Source organism: Vipera ursinii (genome assembly GCF_947247035.1).
Source record: "Vipera ursinii genome assembly, chromosome: 3".
Lineage (NCBI taxonomy): Eukaryota > Metazoa > Chordata > Lepidosauria > Squamata > Viperidae > Vipera > Vipera ursinii.
This window is the reverse complement of record NC_139516.1, coordinates 84,878,103-84,899,585: the sequence shown is the minus strand read 5'-3', so window position 1 is coordinate 84,899,585 and position 21,483 is coordinate 84,878,103. Positions and strand designations below refer to the sequence as shown.

At 37.4% G+C, this 21,483-nt stretch overlaps 1 protein-coding gene across 2 annotated transcripts in view; it reads right to left on the bottom strand.

Moving 5' to 3' along the window:
- Positions 1 to 21,483, bottom strand: part of DPYD (dihydropyrimidine dehydrogenase) — a 597,578-nt gene that overhangs the window by 262,750 nt on the left and 313,345 nt on the right. For both annotated transcript variants that reach the window (XM_083361143.1, XM_083361144.1), the window contains exon 12: positions 1,292 to 1,476. In XM_083361143.1, the coding sequence (XP_083217269.1) occupies positions 1,292 to 1,476 (185 nt within the window). The remainder of the gene's footprint in view (positions 1 to 1,291; positions 1,477 to 21,483) is intronic.

The window sequence follows — 21,483 nt, the reverse complement described above, 5'->3', positions numbered from 1 at the left end:
TGAGGAAGGTTATGGAACCATTGGCCAGAAATGGTGCCTGGCTGAGGAATTCTAGGAGTTGAAGTCCACAAGTCATAAAAGGGCCAAGTTTGAAGACCTGATCTAAAGGGTTACCTTATGCTAACCCAACAGAAGTGAAGAAATGCTCCTAAAATTTCGACTGAAGATTACAAACTATAGGAATCAGGTGCTGGTCAGGACTAGATAACTGGAAAAAAATGAGAAAAATCTTACTTCTTCTCTAAGATAAAATAAAAAAGTAAAAATTGTAATCTGATTCTCTACTTTAACATACTGTATGCTTGTCTACTGCATGGTCTCTGATATTCTGTATGTATTTGCTAATTATTTTAAGAAATTTGCCTCTCTTTCTTGCATCACATTTTGCAGTCTTTTGTACTAATTCAAGTCCCGCAAATTTTTCATCATCTGAAGTTTTTTTGAACCTCAGAATGTATGCTCTGGATTTGGATCCAATCTCCCCATAATACTTTATGGGAAGCAAGTGTCTGGGATCCTGGTTGCATTTTTATCAGTGCAAAATGGCTTACTCCGTGTAATTAAAATTGTTTGGGCATTTGGCTATGCAAACTAAAAGAAAGCTTTTCTTTTTTTTTATGATTAGTAGAAGTTACATTGAAATCGTAAGATATTTCCTTTTATTTCCATCTCCTTAGAAGATACGTTGTTGGTCACATAACCCACAGGAATGGGGCTGGAGGTGACCCTACAGAGTTTAATTTTCTACCACTATTATTACCATATCATCCATGCTTCCCATTATGGAAAGAAGTCTAGCTAAAGTACTACATTTCTCCAGAAAGGTGGAAGAAGAAAGTGAGAAAGAATTACAAACCCATAAATTAGGAACAGCATCATGTACCTTGACAGTAGGACTGAAGGGCACATATGAGCTACGGTGCCTGCTCTACTCTGATTTTTATATGTATATTATGCAGGATTTGGGTAGGAAAGTAGGCCTGATATGTAAAAGTAAACCTCATCGATTAAGTGAAAAAACAAATTAGAGCACTTGCCTCTACCATGTAGGCAAGCAGAAACATGTACAACCAATAAATTTATTTTTAGTTTAGCAATGCTTTAAGTTCTCATATTTAAATATCTGATCTTTCAAATAATTTTTCTGTTGAACGTGTACACTACTTGCAATATAATCTTAGACTTGATTATGTTTTAGCCAATCTTTAATTATACACTCAACTAAATTAAAAACTAAATATGGATCTGAATGAAATGGATAAAATCAGAGAAAACTCCACTCAAAACTCACCTGTATGTATTTGTGCATGAACCAGGAAGCTTGTTTTCCATCATTCACCGATTCTACTGTAGTGTTGGCCAGTCCACTGATGTCACCACCTGCAAAAATCCCTGGTTCACTTGTCTGCATGGTCTCCTCATCAACTTCAGGAAGACCCCAACGGTTAAACTTGAGAGGATGCAGAGCTTCTTTTACTGTAATGAAAGGAAAGGTGAAAAAACAAACAAACAATCCTTGAGTGATGCATTTTATCAGGGACTGGCAGGCTTGCAAGACAATATCCAGGCTTTAAGTTTGGGATGACTTAGTTTAGAGAGTTAGTGTAGATTATATGATTATATTCCACTGCTTTCACATAAGGGATGAAAGATATGTAATAATATTCATTCGCATTATTCTTCTATAAAAGTGTGGACTATCCTGCTCTTTCATAATTCCTAGAAGTTGGTCTCCTACTGTATCTATTTCAATCATAGACAAGGGTGTTCATTTAGAGATACTGCTCGAGTTTAGAATTGGCTTCATAAGATTCTCATAACTACTGCCATCTGCTTCACTAGAATCAGTCTACTTTTCAGCAGCTGTGGCAATAAGAGAGGCTTCTTGCAAACCATAATGTAATCATGAATTGCAGCATCCATGTATGTTAGAGTTTAGGAATCTGAATTCTCTAGCTCCATATCTGAATCGTCAATATGGACATTACATGGTCTCAAAAATCTATATTTCCTGGGTGCTAATACTCATAGCCGTACTGTTTCAATCAGTGCTTTTTTTGTAAAAGAAAAAGGTGCCGGAACTCACACATGTCATACAACCCGCCTTGCCTACCCTACAAGGTTCCATCCAAAAAAAGGTTCCGGAACTCCGTTCTGAGCGTTCTATGACAAAAAAAGCCCTGGTTTCAATACTTCAGCCTCTAAACAAAACCTCAGAAAGTCTTCCAATGAGGCTTTCTCAATATTAAAACCTTTAGGTCAATGTTGAAGTAAGGTAAGCGAAATATGGCAGCTGAAGTTTGAGGGAAGCTGTTTATACCCAGTTGTGCACCTGATACTTTCAGGGAGAAGAAAATGACTACGGTAACTTTGACTTACTGCACTTCTCATTTAAATCTTCTGAATTTGAAAACCCTCCATCTGGTTTGGATTAAGTGGTATTATATGCATATGGATGAAAATGCAGATACAATGTGGGCTGTGTTTGCTTTCAAAACATTAACTATGCAAAACTAGTAATTGGATGCTAGCTCTCCTTCCTCTCACCCCCAATTTGAGATAGTCCAGTAGAAAATATAGGCAATGCACAAGCATGAGATGAATGCTATTTTTTTTTGTTTTCTTCGCTCAGTACTTGTGTGTTCCTGGTATAAGTTGTAGCAAAAAGAAAGTTGCCATAGCAATCAATCAAGCATTATGTAGGCTATAGCTTAGTTTTCATAAACAGCAGATGAGGTGCTAAAAACTGTCTCTGGACTATACCATGTAAAGCTGTAAGCAAAGGAGTCATATAATAAAATGATATTCTGCACATTTGTCTTTTATTTTTATTTTTATTTTAAAAAAAACTGCATTAATTAGCAGCTCAGGAAAAAAAAAGTAGGTCAAGAGATACATCTATCTGAGATACTAACTTTCTAAAGGATTTATTTTTGCATGCTTGCTTTCAAGTTAGTGTTGACTCCTAGAAGCTGCCTGGATAAATCCATGCCATTTTCTTGGCAAGATTTCAGAAGTGGTTGGCCATTCTTCTTAGGGCTGAGAGAGAGGGACTCATGCTTAAAACAGGAGTACAGTTCATGATCCATGAGTACACTATGTCCCTAGCCTAGTGCCTTAGTCATTACACCAAACTGGCTCTATTTATTTTATCACATTTATAAAGCTATTCATCTCATGATGTGGCTCTGGGCAGAGGACATTATCAAACAATCCAATTACACACAAACCAATTAAAAATACACCAAAATAAATTAAAAGATTTTTTTTAAATGATGAAAATAACCCATACAGTGCATTCCAGTTAACCATCATGTAACCATCAAACAGGTTCAACTCTCTTAAGGGATCCCCAAGCCAGTTCATGAAGCCATATTTTAAGGGCGTTCCAGAAGGCCAAGAAATGATGCTTGTTTTTCCTTTGTTGGACCTGCTGAGGCTGGAAATATGAATCGCCTGGAAATTCTGGATCTCATTTCTCTCTTTCTCCTTCTGTTGTGCCTATTTTAAAAATTAGGAAGATCTGAACTATTCAAAGGGAACGTTGGTCTCATCTCATACTTATTATAACTTACTATAGTGACTATGTATGGAATCAGCCTTATTTTTAAGTAATCTAGTCTGATATCAGTTTCAAACCTCCTTCTGCCATGACTTGGTGACTCTGGGCCATTCACTCTCTCTCAGCTCAATCCACCCCACAGGGTTGTTGCTGTGGGAAAAATAAGAGGAGTATTGTGTGTATTCACCACATTGAGTTATTTCTAAAAATAATAAAGGCGGAAAATAAATGGGTAGATAAATAGATAGATGGGCAGACAAGACATTCTCTCAGTAGCTTGGTTCAGCTATTCCCTCAAATTACCTCACAGAAAAGCTCTGGGAGTGGAAGGTGTGTGGGATCCCTTGCATTTTTCCCTTTAGAACTAACAAAAGAGTCAACAAACATAATAAATAATACATGGTTACAGTAAAAGAAAGAACGAAGCAGGACATAAATATAAAGGCGTAGTTGACGGGGCTTTTTCCCTCTTGTCTTTTTACGAGAAAAATAATTTTGATCTCAGATTACACTCACCTCTGCCCTAAAAGGTTATACATTAATAATCTGAGATCGGATAGGATTGAGTTTTAAAATAGCTCCTTTGTGCAACTCCTCAATATAGTGTATTTTATGACAGGACTGTGTTACCATATGTTGAAGAATGACCAAGGATTGGGTTGCCTATCTTGAAGTGAAAAAAAAATGGTGCCCAGTTTTGCTGTTTGTTTTTCTTGTTCCAAAAGATATCTCTTTCTCTCTCTTTCTCTCTCTCCCTTCCTCCCTCCCTCTCTCTCATTTCTTGGGGACATGCCACAGACAGATGTAGATTGCTAAGGTCAATTAAACCTATGTAGCTGTGCTGTCATATATGTGAAAGAGAAACCTGCCAGCATTTTTCTCAGTTGTCACTGAGAACAGTGTCAAATTTGTGTTCCGTTTTTGCAGAAAAGGAGCCCACACAGCTGGATTTTGTCTTGGGAAACCTTCTTTACACTTAAAGCCCTCATTATGGAAAGGAACTGGATTTTTCTTACAAGATTAGAGATTCCCAATGGGCTGAAGGATAGACAGATTAAAAAGAAACAGAAGAGAAAGTAACAATAGGGGAAGCCCTTCTCCCCACAGTGATTCTACTGCAGATAACTGTTTTTCTCTTACATTTGGATCTTTTAAGTATGATAACCTGCTAGCACATTGCTGACCCAGAAGTATTTTTTCCCCCGACAGTAATTATGAAGCAGAAAAATCTTCGGTGAATTTTAAGCAGCTAGACCGAAGATGGTCAATGTTGTGACAGAGGAAGCAAAACAATTTAATTTGGATGAGAGTATCAGTGAAACAAATGTAGAAAATATCAAAGAAAAAAAATGGGTCACAGGCCAATGAAATAAAAAGGATTCTGGGAAGATGAAACTGGCAGCTAATTTGATAGAAAACTTGCTTGCCCTAATTGTGACCCTGGTATCTTGTGAAATTGTAGCAAAAGAACTGGGAGCCAAAAAAGGCCATAAAATGAAGGTAATTAGAATCACAAATTCCTTAGATAGGCAGATTTGAGGGGCGGGAAAGACAGAAAAGTTTTCACAGACATTGCAGTTATTCCAGATACTGGGACTTTATTTTCCCGATGTAAATCTAATGTGGGAAACCACATACTCATTTAAATGCAGGACACAAGAATACTTCATGATATGTGGCAGAAGATGGTGCTACCTGAGGCCATCCACTAGTAAATACCTGACAAACATGAAATATGAACAATCAAGTATTAGAGTAGGAAAAGCATAAAAGAAGAATCCCTGCTGAAGACAGAGGATCTACTTGAAATAGAGAGCTTAGTTAGTTCTTTCTTGTGTATGGTTCAGATAGATCTGTTAAGGAAAATACTTTACCAACCTTGCTATGGAAATAGTATAGTTGGCTATGGGAAGAAGGAAAGGCTGTGCCATGTAAACTAAATTTGCACACTTATGATACAATGTTTTAATCTGTAATAAAACTTTGTTAGTATGAAGGAAACACAATTTTGCTGAGGACTGGGAGAATTATTATCAGTGCTTGTTTGCTCCCACCGAACCGGTAAAGAAATTATTTTTAAACAGTGATTTAGTAAACCCTAGAACTCCCCCCCTTGGCCACCAGTCTCAGAAAAGGAGATACAGTCCATCATTAAAAGCTTAAAGAGCAATAAAGCCCCAGGTGATTTTTTACCAGCAGAATTATTTAAGAAATTTCCCAGTTGGTGGGGCCCTGTATTAGCAGGTCTTTTTACACACATAAATAACACCTGCCATATACCAGATGGGTGGAAGATGGCAATAGTTGTCCCCATATATAAAAAAGGGAATAAAAAGGATCCTAGTAATTATAGGCCCATCAGCCTGATTGACATTGTAGCAAAAATATATGCTAGGTTTTTGAACAGAATTGAAATCTGGGTAGAGGAAAACAACATCTTCACAGAAGAACAAGCAGGTTTTAGACAAAACAGATCTACTATTGATAACTGCTTTGTCTTGAACCATCTAATTGCCAAATATGCCTATAAGAGGAGATCCCTGTTTGCTGATTTAATAGACCTTACAGCAGCATTTGATATGGTAAATAGAGAAGTACTATGGAGTAAATTGACATCTCTTAAAATAGAACCCAGACTCCTGACTTTGATTAAAGCCCTTTACACAAGTACCTGTTTGAGGGTGCGGTATGGGGTTAATGGGGCCCTGACTAACAGGATTCACACAAATAAAAGGATAAGGCAAGGGTGTATCCTGGCCCCATTATTATTTAATTTATACATCAATGACTTGCCAGGGTTAATGAAAGATACCATGGTACACATGCCAATGATCCTAAATACTTACTGTAACAGCTTGTTTTATGCTGATATGATTTTATTATCATACTCACAAGTAGGATTACGTAGGCTATTAAGAAGATTCAGCTCTTATTGCCAGGATAACTCCCTAATCATTAGCAAATCTAAATAAAAAATAATGGTGTTTGGAAGAAACCATCAGAGACATAAGTGGCAATTAGATGGTGAACCAATTGAACAGGTTAACACCTTTGTATATTTGGGCAAAACCTTTTCCAAGACTGGATCTTGGGCCTGCCATCATCAATGGAGTTCATTTAGAGCAAAAGCCCGTTTGAATTTACTGCTCAAACTAAAGAACCATAGTTACCCAGGGTCCCTAGCCCCATTAATCAAGGTTTATAAGGCTAAGGTTACCACAATGCTCTAGTATGGAGCAGAAATTTCGGGTCTTTACTCAACCACAGTCCTAGAACAAACACAGTCCCAGCATTTGAGATGTATTTTGGTTGTAGATCCAAGAACATCTGCTGCAGCTGAATTGGGAATTCATACAATTCAGGCATTATCTAAAATTAGAGCTTATAACTACTGGTGCAAAGTTAATGAAATGGAGACTGATAGACTCCCCAAATTATGCCTACTACAGCAAATAAAACTACAATAACAAATCTCCTGGATCACCAAACTAACAAATTTTGTAAGAAGCTGTGGTCTGCCTGTCTCTTGCGTAACAGGAGAAGAATCCAAAAAAAGAGTTGCCCAAAGAATTAAGGATATAGAAGCACAAACTGATATAGCTATCCTTAGTAAGGTGGGTAACTTGAAACGGCTGAGTAAATACAAACGTACTTTTCAAGTAGACAGTTATTTGAAGTTACAACTCCCAAAACATCTTAGGGAGATATTTACAAGAGCAAGATTTAAACAGCTTGACACAATGGTCAGATATGGGAGATTTCATGCTATACCCTACAATGAGCGTCTCTGCATTTGCGGAGCGACAGAGGTAGAGGACCTGGCTCACATCCTATTTGACTGTTGCCTGTATAAGAGGGTGAGAGACAGGTATCTTGGTCTATATACCAAACAAATGACCCATTGGGATCCCCATACCAAAATAACTTACCTTATGTCCGGCCAGAACTTGAAAATAACATTTAATGTAGCACAGTACTTAAACAAAATGGTTCGGCTGAGATCTGCATATGTGGGACTGATTGGGGTAAATTGCAAGGGCGACTCCAAAATATAATATTATCATATTTTATCTATATCTTAATTTATTGTACATTATTACAATTTCATTTTAGATTGTATTTTATTACTATTTCATTTTAAATCGTATTTTATTCTAATTCCATTTTAAATCGTATTTTATCAAATTCCATTTAAAATTGCCTTTATCAAATTTTAGTAACCATTTGTTGCTGGAACTTTGCACTTTGATATTGCCCAAGGGCTAATCAATAAAGACTTTATTATTAGTAGTAGTATGAAAGAAACACAATTTTGCCTCAGAGAATGACTGAAGGACAAATACTTTATTGCTAGCATTAAATAAGATGGCGGTGCCTGGAATGGCTGCGGCTGCATTGGCTCTTGAAAGCGAATAGTTTTGGGAGGGATAGTAAGGCTATAAGCCACATGATCAGGAAGATTTTAACGTGTTTGAGCAACATGGTGGAACTAAGGTAACATACGACATACGACCGACAATCTTTGCTGGCCTGGCGAGTTTCTAGTTGTTTTGGAACTGTTGGTGAGACCGTTAAAAGTTGTTGGCGCTGTTTGAATTTGTTCTGCCAGCAGCAAGATCTGACTGCTGGCCCAGTGATGGATTCTACTGCAAATCAGGGCTGTTTCCAGAGGAGGCAGAGAGGACCTGGAGCTTATGGAGCGAAGGAACTGGATGAGGCTGTCGGCAGGCCCAGAGGAAGAGAGAGAGGCTTTTGGAGGAGTTGGTGGCGGCGGCAGCAGCGTGCTCCAGGGGCAAAAAGAAGCAAGGCCTCTTTAAGGAAAAGGTGGAAGAGTCAGGATCAGAAAAAGGAAAGAAGGCAAGGTTGTCAGAATACAAGCTAACTTGAGGGCTAATCCACATGGAGCCCCATTTCCATCTGTCCTATTTGCCATCGTTCACTCCCTAGAGACTAAAATGGACAATGTGAAATTTGAGCGGGCCCCGAACAAGGAGTATATATCGGAGGTGGTGACCCTTTGAGAGCTGTATGCAACGAAATTTCATTTTGATGTATGCCGATTGGTGTACATTCAAAGTGACAATAACGTTATCATCATCATTAAGCAAATTACAACTGGTCTTAATTTGATGGCATTCAGAAAAATGTATGTGTGGCTGTGGGTTATGCTAATAAGATAACTAAAACTGAAACAAAGGATGGGTTTTTATTAATGAGCAACTGTCAAGAGATTTGGGTAGGACTTCGTCCTATAGGTGGACTGGGCTAGGTACCTGAGGTGGGAAGTTGGAAAGGTGTTTTTTTTAACTAAAATATACTGGGTTTTAGATATCATAATACAGCTTTGATGTGTTTCTCTTATCAAATTAGTGAGAACAAATTACTGACAATTTTCAGCAACCATAGAAGGACCTTAATGAAGAACAGAGAATCTGGGCACTTATATGTGACTCTGAAAATTACTAACTGTTCTCCCCAAGCTAAACAGTCCTTCTTTCTGATACTAGCATAATAATGCAAAATAAAATATTAGATAAGATAGAGCTATGTTCAAAAGTACAGCTAAATACATTGAAAAAAGACTGGTTGGGTGCAATAGAAAGCAGAATGAAGAACAGATTGGATATTAGATGTTCACATAGGCACTATCTCAAAATGCAGGGGAAGGAAATAATAATTAGGCTCTTTATCTCATTTTTGATAGAGTATAAAAACCACTATTATGACAAATTAATATGAATACCATATAAGGTTGCTAATATTAATAATGCCAAGCTATTTTTTTAAAAAAATAAAAAATCGGAATGCCAAGATAAGATACTGATGATTTAGAGAAAATGCCAAGAAAAGAAACAGTTTGACACTTAATTTTAAAACTGGAAATATTTTCATGATCATAAATGATTAAGTTTCCTTTAAAGTCCCAGGACTTTTAAAAATGTAAACTAAACTAAAACTAAAACAGGTCATACATTTAGTATATTTACTAAATTTTACATTTAAGTTAAAATTACCTGCCAGTTGCAAAAATTAGTTTTGCTTTCTCGTAAATATAGAACTGCTGATTTAATCCAATAGTCCTAAAATAGTCACTTGGTCATTCTTTAACAAAGCCATCTTCATTTACAATTTAATCATGGATGAAAAGAGACCTGTGGCATACATTATCAAAATATGGGTCATCCAATGCCCCTTATTGAGACATACCAGCCAGGTTGGTGGTACTGCATTAGCCTCAACAATAATGTGATGGGAGATGAATAGCATTTCTGATGGCCATAAAGAAGATCTGTTCTGCAGATGGATGGATGTGAGGTCTCCTATGTAGGCAGATGGACACGCTAGGGATATTACTCTTATATCATCATCTCAATTGCACAGCAGCAATCCTGCTTGGAATCAAAGGATGGTTGAACAGAATCCAAAGAGCTGACTGGGATAACAGGTTGTCACTCCTTAGGAAGTAGACAGAATACTGTGGTTAGGAATCTAGACTGCCTGGCTTTTTCCAAACCCTAAAGAGGACTGGGAGCTGGATTTTGCTTGTGCTGAACAAATAACGATTGGAGGAGGTGATACTGGAAATTCTGAAGAGGTTTGTGTCGTGCATCCTTCTTACGTATATACCTCAGATCCAGTCATTTCAAATAATTGCTGGCATGTCTCCAACCTCCCCTTCTTATGGACCATTATAAAGAAGGTAATGGGAAGAAAGCTACAAAGAACTTTGGAGAAAACAGATTATCTGGCTCCTTTTCAAAATTCATGACTCTGCATAGGACAGAGACTATTTTACTATCCTAGTGCTATAGTGAGACTTATTGAACCTACTAGATCTCTTTGAAGCTTTCCATATCATCAAACACAATATATTCCTGGGCCATCTGCAAGGATTACGAATGATTGGAACTGCAAAGATCTGGGTGGAAAATAACATATAAATGGAGTGGCTACTAACATAGAAACCTGGGATAATTCCAACAATAGCTTTGAATGGGGTTGTGCTCCTAATCTGCTAATCCAAGAACAGGATACACTGACATAATTCATGTTCTCATTACTTCTCAAATTACTATCATGTATTCCACATGGGACTGTCCCTAAAAACAACTTAGGGAGTTCAGTTGGTGCACAATGCAACTGCCCATGTGCTAGTGAGAAACATCCTGATTCTGTCATATAACATGATTACTTCAGGAGCTATACTGGCTACCAGCTTGTTTCCAAAAGTCATATATGAATTGGAGTCTGGATATCTGCAAGAATAGTTACTCTAAGTAAAATCTGCCCATCGACGGCATACTAGTAGATAAATTATATTAACACTTCTCAATCCTGTCAGAGGCATCCAGTGGATTTGAATTACTGAGAAGATGAGAACCCTTGTTAATATTTAGAAGATTTTTAGAAGATTAGCAAAAACCTAGCTATTTAAGTGGAAAATTGAGATTGACAAATAGCAGATCAATGTACCTATGATGTATACAGGTATGATTGTTGTTGCTGTTATTTTATTATTATATTTATTATTAATATTATATGTACTGAAGGTGCTTTTTGTAAACTGCTTAGATTTTTTTTTAATTGAAGTGGAACAAAAAGCACTTGTAATAAACAAATGGTCTGTAAACAGATTTCTTGGATCTTGAAAGGGTACTTCATTCTGGCCTGATGAATGTAGCTAAAAGTTGGCAGAAAAAAAGAAGAGTTTAATTAATTATAATTTATTAACTACTCCCCCCCCCAAACTATGCCTTTTTCAAAGGAAATTACATACATGGGATTTCCTCATTTTAGCCCACCAATACTATGAGAAAAACTTGGTTTTATGACTATACCAATTGTCAAAGCAAGAACGTGACCAATGTATTACTTGATTAAGTAGCCACAGTTAAGAGTACAGAAAACATACCACTGAGATTTGTATTAAAATCCTTATTCAGCCAGAGGTTTATTCAGTACTGATCTTGGCCAATTTATCATTTTTCTCTCCAAATCTATTTCACAGGACCCATACTGCTCTTTGTCTTCTTCTAGGTTTTGAAAACTTGAGATAAAATCTTGGGTTGGCATAATTACATTTTCTCCCATTGCCGAGAGACCACTGAACTGCTCTGCCTAAGGAATAAATACTGTGAATTCAAAGAAAATATAATTACTATTATTTCTCTCCATTTCACAGATGGAAAAATATTCTGCGTGTCATGGAGCAGACAGAGTATTTTTGAAATTAGGACAAACATCTTTACAACTAATTAATCTACTGGCCATAATTGTGCATGCATAGATTTTCTTTGAATATATTATTGGATATTAAACTGAATCAGGATCCAACTTTTTGTAACTATGTGATTATTTCCATACATTACATTATAATTTCCACATTAGCAGGATATTACATACTACAGGAAGGTCAGAAGAGATCTGGTGACCTACTTCCCATCCTATTAATTAATTCTACAGAAATCCCAACAATTTTGACAGGTTTCAAGTATTCTATGAAGACGGTAGTTACAGAATATGCAAAGATCATTCCAAATGGACAGTAGCGTATGAATGTTACTAAGTGATGTGATACCAAGACAGAAGCCCAGACTGTTTTGTTCATTACATCATAGTTCAAACTGCTATATTCATTGAGCAAATAGACATAAATGGAAAAAATATCAACCAATTATAGGCCACTTGGGGAAGGGGTAAACTCCAGTAATATTAAGATATATTGGTAAGCCAGAAAATATTTTAATTAGCAAAACAAATCAAATGGAAAAGATTCCTCAAATAAAGCTTTAAAAGTGATACAGTGTGTGCTTGACTGCCACGACTAATTATGTATCCATGTAATGTGTGTTCAATTTGGGCTTATTTAAATAGCAGAAATGCTCATTAGCTGCAGTGTGTCTGTGAAGCCTCAGTAAACAGTTTAATGGTATTTTATGTTTAACCAATTTCATAAGTTCCTGTAATTTTGGTGTTTGCAGCTCATTAATGTTATTTTTGATAGGTATCTTATAGCCTTCTTTCCCTGAAAGCTGGCAATATACCATTGACTACACTTAGAAAAAAAATAGTGATTTTTATCTTAAACCTTTGCTTGAGAATAACAATGATGACAACAACACAAACAATAATTAAATTAAATTTTAAATTTTAATTCCATTTATATCCCGCCCTTCTCTGAAGACTCAGGGCGGCTTACAAGCTTAGCAGTAGCCTTCATTCTATGTATATGCCTGCTTGTTAGGGCTTTCACACACACACCCCAAGCGGCATTATTACAAAGTCAGCTTAATTGCCCCCAACAATCTGGGTCCTCATTTTACCTACCTCGGAAGGATGGAAGGCTGAGTCAACCTTGAGCCTGGTGGGATGCGAACCTGCACTAATTGCAGGCAGCTGGTGTTACTTAAGGAGGCATTAGCCCACTGCTCCACCAAGTACTAACAATACGAATTCCGCAAACGGAGCCAATTTGTTTTTTTTTTTTTTCCTTTAAAGACGCAAAGTAAGTTTGGGGAAAGTGGTAGGAGCTAGTGCTCTAAACTGTTCTGGTTTCTCTTATTGAGGAATTAAATAATATCAAAAAGCATAACTTAATCACCTTTCCAATCACATTCTCAGTATCGTTTTGGTATATTATAGAGCAAAGGTAAGTTCACCAAAAACGGTCTTCTCAAAAATGGTGATGAAAGTACTTTCCACTGTCTTGGGCTCTCTGGGAGAGAAAGTAAACTTGTAATTAAGCATTGCTTTCTTCTTCTTTTTACTGATACATGATAAACCAAGGGGCCCATTGAAAGCATTGGCTTCATTACCATCATGGATCATTACAGTTCAACCAAGAGACCGAAACACACACACCCCACCAAGCCCCTTGATTCTATCCCAAATCTTGTTTTCAGCCTGATGCTCCTTACAGATGACCTTCTCTGCAGGATGGACAGAAGCAATGGGTTCTGTTTTTTTCTTGTTTGACTGGCAAGCTTCTGATATCATCCATGGTAGTATCTTCCAGGACTATTTCTGTGAGATCAGTTGTGCTGCTGCTAGTGGGGACAATCCAACAGAATACAATGCTTCTGTCTAGGCAATGGTTTCTGACTGTGCCTTGGCATCCTGGAACTCTGATGCAGAGTGCTGAAAAATACTATATTTATTTATTTTATTTATTTTAATTCCATTTATATCCCGCCCTTCTCCGAAGACTCAGGGCGGCTTACAAGCTTAGCAGTAGCCTTCATTCTATGTATATGCCTGCTTATTAGGGCTTTCACACACACCCCAAGTGGCATTATTACAAAGTCAGCTTAATTGCCCCCAACAATCTGGGTCCTCATTTTACCTACCTCGGAAGGATGGAAGGCTGAGTCAACCTTGAGCCTGGTGGGATGTGAACCTGCACTGATTGCAGGCAGCTGGTGTTACTTAAGGAGGCATTAGCCCACTGCTCCACCAAGGCTCAGTTCAAATTGTTCATATCCCATGTAACACTGTACAAAGCCATGGAGAAAATCCTGGGAAAGCCATCCCCAAACCATTGAGACAATAACATGTGTAAACCCACTTTCTTGGTATGAATAGGTTTGTTTTCCCGGTATTTTCCTTCTTTCTTTCAAATTTAGAATTAAACTTTTTTAATGTACCGTCAGTATTTTAACTGTCAATGCAAACAACTTCAGATTTATAAAGGGAGGAGGAGGAGGAAGAGAAGGAGGAGGAGAAGAGGAAGAAGAAGAAGAAGAAGAAGAAGAAGAAGAAGAAGAAGAAGAAGAAGAAGAGGAAGAGGAAGAGGAGGAAGAGGAAGAGGAAGAAGAAGAAGAAGAAGAAGAAGAAGAAGAAGAAGAAGAAGAAGAAGAAGAAGAAGAAGAAGAAGAAGAAGAGGAAGAGGAGGAAGAGGAAGAGGAAGAGGAAGAAGAAGAAGAAGAAGAAGAAGAAGAAGAAGAAGAAGAAGAAGAAGAAGAAGAAGAGGAGGAGGAAGAGGAAGAAGAAGAAGAAGAAGAAGAAGAAGAAGAAGAAGAAGAAGAAGAAGAAGAAGAAGAAGAAGAAGAAGAAGAAGAAGAAGAAGAAAGCAATGCTTAATTACAATGAATCTATTCAAAGGTAATTATTCAGAAACGAATGGTCCTCATGATTACTTAGCATTTGGTGAACAGGAACTAGTGTTTAGGGTCTCTGGAGGCCAGAGCAAAAAAAAAAAATAATAATCTGCAATTGAGAGCAGGCTACCTCATCACCTGTTTATTAGAGAGGAGTGGATTGCTCACCATCTGTTCATTAATGTCAACATAACTTCCAGCATTCAATATAACTTTTTTTTTCTATTCCTAAGCATATCATTGTGCATTACCTACATAGGTTTTCTTTTTAATACTTCCCCTAAAGGAGAGGATATTTTCCTGAAAGGAACACAATTCTGACTATAAGATGAACCCTCACTTCTGTTTTGGTTTAAATACATTTTTTCTTGCAAAAAGAGAAATGGTAGCTGGATATTTTTTTTTCCCCTATTTATTGTTCTGCCACAATCTGCCACTAGGAACAAAAACTTAAATCGCCTCCCAGCAATATTCATACTGCTGGAACTACACTACATTTATCATTCTTCCTACAAAATAATACCAAAAAGAAAAAAGAAAAAAGAACACTCAGCCTTTGTTTAATTTTTACATTATCAACTACAGGACTGTAATATGAAAATGGGGTTGACCCTTGTTGCTTTATGATAGCTTAATTAGCAGAATAACGTATCATTTCTCTACTCAAATGATACTGCGATCATTAGGGTCCTTCTCATCTAAATGAAGTCCAGGTTGTTTATATTAGTTTTCTTATTTAGGCATGATGTGGCCCCTTACAAAACACTAAACACTTCTGTGTCCCAAATACAGTGCAGAAGATAGATTTTTCTCTATTTGGTTCTTTATCATAAGTAAAGTGGAAATAAAATACATTATTCTGCCTCAGGTCTGGTACAAACTTAAGATTTATCAATGGTTTCTTAGCAGAAGCCTATGTAGTATCAACTCCTAGTAAAACCTGGCAAATAATGATAAGCCGGAACTCTGAGCCTAGCTATTCACAAGGGAGAAAACCCCATTCTTCTACAGCTATTTGGAACAGGAAAAATAATTACACAACCATCACATTGTGCTTCAAAGCAACTGTCTAACATAATTCTCACCAATGTAATGCAGGTTTTTGGAAAATAGTCATTTTAAGTAAGGCCTTTCAGTTCCATCATCTTTTAAAAGTAACGTCAGTGATAATTATGCACATTCTGTCATTTCTAATGGGAGTTTATCATAGAAGATGTTACATATAATACATGTTTTCTGTATCATCCTGCTTCCTATTCATGTTATTTTAAAGGAGGAAAAGCAAAGAAACGTATAACATTTAGGATAACTTTAGTTTGGACTGAAATTCTAAATATGCCTAACATTAAATATATTACTTTTTTTTTCTTTTAACAACCCTGTAGTCCCTTAATTCTGGGTAGAATTGGGGATATTGGCTGGAGCTGAGCATTTACTGGCCAGATGCCGTTCCTGATGCCTATGTGGAGTTCACAGATGTTTTTCCATTGCACCCTAAGGGTGAAATATCTGCCACTACCTAGGATTGAACCTGCCTCCCGAATGGGAGGCGAGCATCTTCACCACTAGGTTACCACGGCTCTCAGTTAAATTAAATTAATCAATTACATATATTACATAAATATATAACAATTATATGATTTTTTTTAAAAAACAGGAACATACAAGCAATAAGTTAATCATACGTTTCTGTATGATCCTGGTATTCTCTGCCTGCAATAGCAACAGAGGAAGTAAAAAGCTACTGGATTCAACCCAGCTAATTTTTGAAGCACTGATTTTGTGTTTAATTATACATTATATCGACAATTTTTTGAGAATGTCTGCAAGGCTTTCAGTCAATTTCAGAGGCACCCTATAAATTAATGTATATAATCCAGAACAAAACAGGTAGACCAGTAGCTCAATAGAGGAGACTTCCTCTATATGTTACTAGACAATCCAGGCCTTGTTGGGTCTTCATTTCAGAGTTATTTCCTTACCTAAACAGAGAAACAGAATAATCAAGGAGACTTCCGGTGGCTGCGCGGCACCGGAGACAGCCTTCCCGGGCTGCCCGCGGCTCAGCTGAGTAATTTTCACCCGAAACAGCGCCGATCAGCTGTTCGGGTGAATTTGAAGCCCCCTCCTCGGGAGAAGAGGAGGGGGTGAGGCCCCAGGTAGGGGTCGAGTTCTCCGGGGCCGCCTGAGCTTGTAGCTTTGGCGGCTGAAGGATCGAACTCCCCCGTAGCCTGGGTTGCTCCCAGCTGGTCAGCGTCTCTGCTCCAGATTTCTTGGAGCAGAGCCAGGCGTTTGCGACCACCCCTGCCTGAAGGAAAGACTATGGATTAAAAGGAGCAGGCAGAGCGGTACAAGAGGAAAAGGTGAAGAGGATTATTGTATTTTACTCTCGAGCTTGATGGACTTTTTAAACTTAAAGTGAAAGTGCGTCACAAGTGAAAGTAAAAGATGGCGGCTAAACCTCCCTGAAAAACTCTTCGGAGTGCTGGAACGTCTCCGGTGCAACAATCATCATTGCAGGCGTTGCATCCTCCTGATGTATTGACACCGAAGGATTTACAAGATGCTCTTGAAAAACATGCTCAGGTAATTCTGGAATCAATGGGTGATAAATTTGCAAAGATGGAGGAGAAATTGGAGAAATTGGAGGAGAGAATGGAAGAGAGGATGGAACAGAAGTTCAGTGTGATGAAGGTAGACATTTTGTCTTCAGTGCATAAAGTGGCTGAATGTGTGGAAGATCTGGATGAAAAAGTGGAAGATTTGACTCAAAAGAATGCCATATTAGAAGCAAAAGTATTGGAGAATGAAGATTTAAGAGACAAAATGGACAGAGAACTGAGTCTTGCTCAATATTACCAGATGCAGTTTGCTGTTAGAATCAGAGGCTTAAAAGAGAATGTTAAGGAAGATCTAAAGCAGCTGATTTCTGAGGCTCTGGAAGTGGTATTGAATCAGCCAGCATCTGAAATAAAGGGAGGCATGGATAAAGTGTTTCGTGTGAATTCATGGATTGCTAGACAGAGAAAGCTGCCTAGAGATGTGGTGGTTTATTTTGCAAAGAGGGAAATTAGAGATGAAGTTATACAAGCTGCTTATGATACTAAAGTTGTGATTGCTGATCAAGAAGTTTTGGTTCTAAAAGAAATTCCTCCAAAGATTTTAAGGAGAAGGAAGGATTTTACATTTCTTGTGCAAGAGCTCAAGCAACGAGATATAAGGTTCAGATGGGAGATTCCAGTTGGGTTGATGGTGATGCATGAAGGTAAAAGGTACCGTCTGGTTACTGTGATGCAGGCGCGTGATTTTTACAATAATGTTCTAAAAGCAACTCCATTATCACTTCTGGAAGCTGCAAAGGGATCTGGTGAAGGAGAACATCAAGAGGCTGAAGATGGACAGACAGAGGAAAACGGTGCTGGAGGAGATCAAGCTACAACTTCTTTGGATGATCCTAGAGAGCAGAGGGTGACGCGTGCTGCTTTAAAACGATCAAAAAAAAAATAAAAGAACAAGATCAGCAGAAGTCTATGGAACTTCCACAACGTACTTACAGCCAAGCAGTGGGAGGACCACGGCCTAAAAAAGATAGTCCTATCAAAGCAGTGCTCCAAGAGCTTTGGGATGATATGCATGGTAACTAAATTTTTAACTTGGAACGTTAATGGACTAAATTCACCACAGAAGAGGAAGAAAGTTTTTCAATATTTAAAACAATTTAAGATAGATGTTATATGTTTGCAAGAAACGCATATTAGGGTTCTGGATCAAAAGTATTTATTGAACTCAAGGTTGGGTACGCAATTTGTTGCTTCTGCAATGAATAAGAAAAATGGAGTGGTTGTTTATGTTAAAAGTGCTTTAACAGCAGACTTAACTGAAGCAGATAAGCATGGAAGATACGTTATAATAGAGTTGCTGCTAGAAGGTAAAAAGACGCTTTTAGTTGGATTATATGCTCCTAATCAACAACAAGCTGACTTTTTTAGTTTACTTCATACAAAGCTTACCCAGTTGGATTATAAATCTTTTATTTTTATGGGGGATTGGAATGGTGTTTTGGATGTACAGATGGACAAGGCTGGAGCTTTCAAGCGCGTCCCAAGTCATGCTAGACTGCCTAAATCCTTTTTTGAAATGAAGGATGACTTGGAACTGCGAGATATTTGGCGCGAGAGACATTTGCAGGAAAAGGATTATACTTTTTTTTCTGATAGACATCAATCTTTTTCCAGGATCGATTTTATTTTGTTGACTAATGATTTTTTTTTAAGGACTAAGAAGGTGAAGATTTGTGCAAGAACTATTTCTGATCATAGTCCAGTTTGGCTAGAGATTGATAAGGAGAATAGAGATAGGCGCTCGTGGCGCGTAAATGAGAATTTGTTTAGAAATCAGAGAAATGTGGAAGAATGCAAACAGCGGATGAAGGATTTTTTTGAAATTAATATGAATAAGGGCACCTCTATGGACATGGTTTGGGATGCTAGTAAGGCCTATATGAGAGGGGTGTTGATATATATGAATAATAAACATAGACGTGCTGTGGAAGCTAGGAGGAAAGAACTGGAGAATGAAATAAAGGAAAAAGAAAAGGCTTTGATTTTGAATTCAGAGGATGTGAAGACTAAGGAGGCTATTAAACTGTTAAGAGGGCAATTTGATAAATTAATGGCTGACCAAGTGGCAACCAATTTGCGGTTTGCCAGGCATAATACCTTTTGCAACGCTAACAAACCAGGTAGATGGTTAGCTTATAGATTGAGGAAAAAGCAAAGGGCTTCTAATATAGACAAAATTGAGCATAAAGGAAGGGTTGTGTTTCAACAGGACCTTATCAAGGATGCTTTTGTGGATTTTTATTCTAAATTATATGCTAAGGAGAAGATTAATGAAAAAGACATTGATATATATTTGGAGAATGCTAGCATCCCGGTTCTTACGCAAGTACAAAAAGAGGGGATTAATCAATTAATTACAGAAGAAGAAATTTTTACAGCAATTAAGGAATTGAAGGTGGATAAAGCACCAGGTACGGATGGTTTGTCTGCGGCTTATTACAAAAATTTACAATTAGAGATGATGAAACCGTTAAAGGAACTGTTCCAGACAATCCAGAGGGGGGGAAAGGTGCCACCGTCTTGGAGAACAGCTTTTATTTCCTTGATTCCGAAGGAAGACCAAGATGCTACTCAAGTCAAAAATTATAGACCGATATCGCTTTTAAATACAGATTACAAGATATTTGCTAAGGTGTTGGCTAATAGACTGATGAGGGTTCTGCAACAGGTGATTCATGGGGACCAAACGGGGTTTATTAGTGGTAGGCAAATGAAAAATAATGTGAGGCATATAGTTGATGTGTTAGAGTTTTTGGAAAGGAACAACCAGATCCCTGCGGCGCTAATTTTTCTAGATGCTGAAAAAGCTTTTGATCAATTGAATTGGCAATTTTTGATGAAAGTTTTAGACAAAATGGATTTTGGGGAAAATTTTTTACAACCGATTAGGGCATTATATCAAAAACAAACTGCCCGAATTATAGTTAATAATAGTCTGACAGAAGCATGTAATATTGAGAAGGGCACAAGGCAAGGGTGTCAGTTATCGCCCTTGTTATTTGTGTTAACATTAGAGATATTATTGGTTAAAATACGGAATTCGGAAAAAAATAAGGGAATACAAATTAGAGATCAGGATTATAGATTGAGAGCATTCGCAGATGATCTGGTTGTTACAGTGACCCAGCCAGAGAACTCTGTTGTGGACCTGATGGAGATAATAACACAATACGGCAAGGTTTCTGGATTTAAAGTTAATATACAGAAAACCAAAATTCTGGCCAAAAATATGACAGTTTCGCAAAAGGCTCTCTTAGAAGGATTAACTGGATTTGAGATTGTTAAAAGGGTTAAATATTTGGGGGTGCTTTTGTCGCCCTCTAATACAAAGTTATATAAAAATAATTATGAAAAACTATGGGGGAAAATTCAAAAAGAATTGGAGAGTTGGGGAAAATTGCAATTGTCTTTGTTGGGACGGATTGCAGCAGTGAAAATGAATGTCCTGCCTAAATTTTTATTTTTATTTCAAATGATACCGATTCTTAAGAAAGATTCTAATTTGGAGGAATGGCAGCGAGGTATCAATAAATTTGTTTGGGCAGGGAAAAGGCCACGAGTTAAACTTAAGATTATGCAGGATACTCGTGAGAGAGGTGGTCTTAAAATGCCCAGTCTTAAACTATATTATGAAGCTGCTGCATTAGTAGGAATAAGTGATTGGATTAATTTGACACAAGAGAGATTATTAAATCTTGAGGGCCACGATTTGTTGTTTGGCTGGCATGCATATTTGTTGTATGACAAGAAGGTAGACAATGTGTTTAGAGTGCATATTCTAAGACAGGCATTGTTGAGAGTTTGGAAGAAGTATAGACATAAGCTAGATTGCAAGATACCACTGTGGGCAATTCCAAAACACGCAATAGAAAATATACATGCTGGTTTCAAACATGATGTGACTACGTACAAGGAGATTCTGAGCTTGGAAAGAAATGTCTGGTGTTTGAAATCATATAGCCTCTTGCGAGAAGAGAAGGTTGTTCAGAATTGGTTTCAATATACTCAGCTACGGGCCAGGTGGAAAGAAGATTAGAAAAATGGTTTTACAATGACTGATGAAAATCTGATAAAGCAAATCAGAAATCAGGGTCCAGCACATATCAAACGGATATATCTTGCATTGATAGAGATTGACTCAGAAACAGAGCTTGTTAAAGATTGTATGATTAAATGGGCCCAAAATATCCAAGAAGTTATTACA